Genomic DNA, 6,000 nt, shown 5'->3' with positions numbered 1-6,000 from the left:
CGGCGGCCGCGGGGCCGGCCGCGGGGAAGGGGGGGTCGTGGCGGTGGCGGCGGCGGCGGCTCCCGAGCAAGATGGCGGCGCGAGTGCTGCGCGCGCGCGCGGCGGCGGGGGCCGGGGGCCTGCTGCGGGCCGCGCCCTGCGGGCTCCGGTGAGCGGCGCCGACCTTCCGGGAGCGGCCGGGGTGGGGCCGGCGGCGGGCCGGGGTCGGGGCGGCGGGGCGGCGGGGCGGCCGCGCCAAGGTCAGGAGGAGGCCCGCGGGCCGCGGGGTGACTTGACGGCGGCGCTCGCGGCCGCGCGGGAGCGCCGGTGGCCGCCCGGCCTGTGCTCGCGGACCCGCGCGGCGCGCTCGCTGCGGCTGTCAGTCAGGGCGCGGCGGGAGCGCGGGCCTCCGCCGTCTGTCCCCGCGCGGAGGGTCGCGGCGGCCCCTTCGCGTCGCCGGGCGGGTCTGCCCGAATGCGGGCAGCGACCTCAAGTGAGGAGCGCGGCGGCGCCGGGAGGAGGCAGCGCAGGTGTTGCACCGCCAGGCTGCAGCCCAGGGCCCGCGCTGGCCCTGGGGTTCGGCGGTAGGCCGCGGTTTGAATTTGACGTTTAGGTTTGCAGGTTGGTCCACAGAACAACATCCTTTTATTTTCATCGTCATCGAGCATCTACTATGTGGCTGTTTGCTTTTTGTTTCCTCCCCCGCACAGGTAATATGAGCCCATCGTTTTTAATATTTCGTTCTTTTAAAAAGAGGCAGCTGAAACTGAAGGCGTGCACCCAACAGGTTTGCCTGAGCCCCAAGGTCACAAAGCCACCACACTGGGGATTTGGGTCTGCCCAGCACCCTGCTTTTCTGGGCCAAGATCTGCTGGTTCTTTGATGACTCCCACGTCCCCCTGTACTTTTTGACCACTTCTCCCTGACCTCTAGTTGGCCTTCACTGAAGGTATTTCCAGGAATGCACCTAGACCCAGTTACGTTACTCAATCATGAGTTGAATGTGTCTGATGTAGCTGAAGCCCCATGGGACTGGCATGATACCAGGGCCACTGTACCCAGGAAGGTGCATTGGAGGTAAAACACAACCTATAGACCGCAGCTAAGGCTTGCGCAGCGAGAGAAAACCAGGGAGACTTAGGCACAGTCATGTGAGACCTCACCAAGAGGTGACGTTGAGCTGAGACCTGTGGGAGAGACTTGACTGAGAAGAAATCAGACGTGTGGGGAAACCCAAGAACAGCCCCGGAGGAAGACTGTCAAGAGAAGAAGCAGCAAAGAACGTGGGCCAGGCAAGTCCCGGCCTTGTAGGCTTGGATTTTATTCTGAGATCTCTGTAAACATAAACGCTAGTGTGACATGGTATGTTTTTAGTCTTATTTTGGAGAGGGGAAGGGATCAAGTTTAATGGGCAAGTGAGTGAATGCTGGTGCCATTTACCAGAGTCGTTTGTTACCTAACTGTGGAAGTGCCGCCCTGTGCCAGGCACTGTTGGCTGATGGGAACATCAGGAGTAGCGAGCACAAGGCTATGTGGGAGCTTGCTGGTGTTACAGAGAGGAGCAAGGGGGAGCAGTTGAGAACCTTGTCAAGTTTGAGATGACTGCATGCTTTTTAGATGGAAAAACCAATAGCCAGTTGGCTGTATGACTCCGCAGAGGGGATGTCTAGGCTGCAGGCAATGTGTGGGAGTTACCAGCATATAGGAAGCCAAATGCTGACAGATATATGGTTTTGTTTTTCTGTTGTTGTTTTTTTTTTTTCAGTGCTGGGAGACGAACCCAGGTCCTCAAGCATGCTAGGCAAGCACTCTACCCTAGCCCCACATGGGTTCCATGATACTGTTTTATATTTGATTGAAAGTTTTCATAATAAAATATGTTTTAAAGCCAAAGGAATGGCTGAGTTGCTTGAGAGAGTGGATATGGACACTGAAAAGAGCTGAGAAACAAGCTCTGATATGTGCCAACATTTACGGGCTGGATAGGGAGAGAGGGCAGCAAGGGAGACAGGGAAAGAGCAGCCAGCAGGTCCTTGTTGCCTGACAGCTGCTGGAGGGAGGCGTTTCAAGGAGGGAGTGGATCCACTGTGCCAGATACTGCTAGAAGGTTAAGCTAGATGACAGAAGAAAATGGAATTTGCCAACAGGGGTGTTATGGGTGACCTTAAAGATCAGTTTCACAGAGGAGGCTGTTTTGGGAGACTCAGCCAACACATCTTTAGCTCTGCTCAGCACCAGGCCCAGCATTCTCAGCTGCTTCCTGCACATGCACTGGTGTCTCACAGGTGCTGGAAAGGCTTACATACCTGGGATTTAACTCCTGCTCTTCCAACAAAGCCTGAAGCTTGTGAGTCCTCTCCCCAGTAGTGGACTACCTTCACTCAGTGGCCCAGGCTGGAAACCAAACGATCTTCCCAAGCCCATCTGCTCCTCCACCAGATCTGTCCGTTCTGCCTCTCATGTACCTTGGCTCCCCCTCCTCCATCCCCTCTGCCCTCAGAGTGACTGTCAGCAAGAGGTGTGCAATGCTGTGAAGAATGTGGACTTGAACACTATCAAAGAGTTCTAAGACACAGGGCCTGTGGAGCACACCTGTAACACCAACTGCTTCAAGTCTGAGGCAGGAGGATCACAAGTTCAAGGCCAGCCTGGACAATAGTGAGAACTGTCTCCAAATACAATTTAAAATGGGACTGTAACTCAGTGGTAGGGCACTTGTCTAGCACATGTGAGGCCCTGGGTTCAAACCCCAGGCCTGGAAGAAAAGAAATAATTTTAAGAATTTTCTTTTTTTTTTCTGGGGGTGGGGAGGTGGTTCTGGGGTTTGGACATTAATCCAGGGGTGCTTTACCACTTAGCCACATTCCCAATCCTTTTTATATTTTATTTTGAGACAGGGTCTAAGTAAGCTGCCCAGGCTGGCCTCAAACTTGACCCTCCTGCCTCAGCCTCCTAAGTTACTGGGGTCACAGGTATGCACCTCCATACCTGGCTCATTTTTTTATGATAAAGATCTCTATTATACAAATCTCTTTTTTTTCTTTTGTCAGATGATCCTTTATTAGATATTAAAATATCTTCTCATGTATTTCTTAACTCGCTGGGCACTCACTGCCCCACTGTTGATATTGTCTATGATGTCATGAGGGTGGCAGCCATCAACTTACAGCCCACAGACTGGGCAGTCCCCAGAATCTCCTTAATGGTTCCAGAAAGTTCTCTAGCTAAAGATCTGTGACGCATCTGTCGGGCAGTGTGACTATCTCATCGAAAGTGATGTTTCCATTGTGTTCAATGTTCTTCTGTTTCTTTCTGTCTCTTGGTGGCTCCTTAGGATCAGGGCAGAGGCAGAAGGTACCACCTCGATCTGGGCCTGTCTGGTCTGAATGGTCAGTTTCGCTGTGACCCTCAGACCCTTCCAGTCTCCAGTTGCTTTGGCGACGTCATCACCAACCTCTTTTGGAGACAGACCAGGGGGCCGATCTGGGGGCCTGGGCAGACGTGGCGCCGACCTCGCCGCCCGTGCACCTCAGGTACACCTGAGGCACGCGGCTGCAAGGCCGCCAGGTTGTCCGGTCCTCCCTCCGCGTCTACGAGTGGGCAGCTCAGGCCCAGAAAGGACGCGGCACGTCAGGGCCCACGGCGCCCGGCGCGGGGAAGGCACGCGGTGCAGGGCCAGGGCCAGGGCCAGGGCCAGGGGAGGACAGCGGCTCTGGGGTGGAACGTGGGCGCCTGGCGGAGGCGGCTCAGGAGAGTTGCACCCGGACCTGCTCGGAGCCGGAAGGTCTGTCACAGCAGTCTTGACTGAACCCTGATCCTTCTTTTTCCTCCCCCACCTTATGCCAAGAAAAGCATAGAAGACATTTGCGGAACAATCAGGGACATTTTAGTGGGGAGTAGACACTGGATACCACGGGATTACTTTATTGGACAGCATTGTGGACTTCTTGTTCGGAGGTGCACGCTGAAGTATTTCGCGGAGAAGTGTCATGTCTACATTACTCTCAAATAGTTCTGTAAAGATTTAGAAACATGCGGAACCGAGGAGACAGACACGAGGTGATAGGGAGGGTGGACACGTGGGCGGTGTGCAGGTGCGGGCACGTCCCACGGAGCTCATTGTTTTGCATCCTCAGTTTGTGCTGATAATCACACGCTTTTGAAGTTAGAGGACAGTCTGGGGGAAGCAAGTAAAGGTGGCGCGCTGGGGATGCAGCGCGGCGCAGACCGAAAAGGTAACGCGTTACCACTGGATCTGGAGGCGGGCACAGGTCATTTTGCTTCGGCTTCTCTGCGTGCGATGTTCTTCCGCCTCCGTTGGGTTCCTGGGGTGGGCGGGGTTGCGGTGCAGCCGCGGCTCTCTCCATGCCGGCCCTGGACAGGCCCTAGCCTGCTCCCCATCTGGCCGGTGCTTCCGGCTCTGCAGCGCTTGCATACTCCTGGCTTCTGCGGCCGCTGGTTTTCCTAACGTGTCCTTCCACCCGAGGGGCTGCTCTTCCCTCTCAGGTGTGCGCCTAAGGAGTGCTGCCTCAGGGAACCAGGCTCCACTTGTGCTGGGCCCACGCTCCTGCCTGCCTCCACCAGGGCCTCTCTCCCAGCGGGGTGGGAGCATGTTTGTCTCCTCCCAATAGCACTCTGTGTTCTGTGGAGTCGGGCTGGTTTTTCACCCATGTGTGGGCCCAGCCAGTGCCAGGCCCGTGTGCACAGAGAGCGTTTGAGGGTCAGGTGAGTGACGCCCAGGGGCCACTGCTCCTCTGCCCAGGGTCTGCATGCAAACGGACTTCTCTTTCCCAATTGGCTCTCCACACCTGACCAGGACCTGTTTCAGCCGTTTCACCTCTGGCACGTAGTTTCTTTCCCTTCCGTGCTATTCTGTCACCTTGACCCTGGGCCATCCCTGGGTCCATGCAGTGTGTGTGTTGAATATCTCCTTTGAGCTGGTGCTGTTGGGCATGGCCACCAGTAGGAGCCCAGAACCAGGAGCCCTGCCTTTGTCAATACTTCCGTCTGCCACACCACTGCCAGGCTGCTGCTTACAGGTGGTGGAGACACAGGTACGAGTGGGGGCTAGCGCAGGTGGAGCCTGGTTACCCGAGGCAGCGCTCCTTGAGTGCACACCTGAGAGGGAAGAGCAGTGCCTTTCTAGCATGGCACTGGGTTCAGGATGAAACCCAGCTGATGGTCCTGGTGCGAGAGCTGCACCCCTGTCCTCCCGTCACCCTTTCCATCCTCCTGCTCCCTGTTTTTCTGCCTTGCCAAACTCTTTGCTAGTCTAGAAACATGCCATTTAATTCCATGACCCCACGCCCTTGTACATGTTGCTCCCTTTGGAATTATCACCTTCCTTGCTCACCCGACTTGCCTGACCTCCGGCACAGCTGGGATGTCTCTGGCTGGACTCCCTCTGGCTCCTCTGAGTCCAGCCAGTGACTCGTTCCCTTCAGCTCCAGCCACGTGTCTTTCTATAGTGCCTGAGATCTTGGTGGCCCTGACACTGAACAGGCTCATCTGGTCCGACCTGACATCCACAGACCCTGGCCAGTGGTGCTCCTTCCATCTGAAATCTGGTGTCCTGCAGAACGCGCTGTTCCCTGCCCTGTGTGGAGTGCCACCCACATATGTGGCAATGTCACTGTCACAGAGAACCCAGGCCTTGCCTAGCAGTCACTGGCATAGCTGCTGCTGCCTCCTTCCAGGGTTTGGCTTAGACAGCTGGATGACTGGGCACATCAGGCAGTGTTGGACACCGAAAATTCAAAAGATTTCAAAGTATGGCAGTCAGTGGAGAGCGAAGCTGCACAGAATGTTTTCATTTGTCCAGAGAGTTGCTACCCGAGCTCACAAGCAGTCGCATCAGAGATTCTTATGTGTTCACTTGACTATTTCTTAGTCTCGTCTCCTGCTCTATTTAGTTTACAAAGTATTTCCACATCCCTTACCTCACCTAAGGTGAATCCCTTTTACTAAAATATAGAAACAAACACCATCTGCTGGGTTTTGCTCGGCTAGGGAGGTTTCTAA

General features: G+C 55.5%; 1 protein-coding gene and 1 pseudogene across 4 annotated transcripts in view; one reads left to right on the top strand and one right to left on the bottom strand.

Annotated features, from left to right (window-relative positions):
* The window catches only part of NIPSNAP2 (nipsnap homolog 2), a 29,650-nt gene continuing 23,650 nt past the window's right edge, over nucleotides 1-6,000 (top strand). For 2 of the 3 annotated variants that reach the window (XM_079120224.1, XM_079120222.1), the window contains exon 1: nucleotides 1-148. In XM_079120224.1, the coding sequence (XP_078976350.1) occupies nucleotides 72-148 (77 nt within the window). In that variant the 5' untranslated portion in view covers nucleotides 1-71. Of the gene's footprint in view, nucleotides 149-1,691; nucleotides 1,781-6,000 lie in introns of those variants that run through there. The other variant, XM_079120223.1, reaches the window with a different exon arrangement.
* LOC306649515 (large ribosomal subunit protein uL11-like) lies at nucleotides 1,787-4,346 on the bottom strand (annotated as a pseudogene). The gene is made up of 2 exons: nucleotides 4,227-4,346; nucleotides 1,787-3,569 (listed from the first exon to the last, which is right to left on the bottom strand). The product of its transcript is annotated as a large ribosomal subunit protein uL11-like (transcript).

This window comes from Sciurus vulgaris (assembly GCF_902686455.1).
Source record: "Sciurus vulgaris genome assembly, chromosome: 18".
Taxonomy (NCBI): Eukaryota; Metazoa; Chordata; class Mammalia; order Rodentia; family Sciuridae; genus Sciurus; species Sciurus vulgaris.
This window is presented reverse-complemented; position numbering and strand designations above follow the sequence as displayed.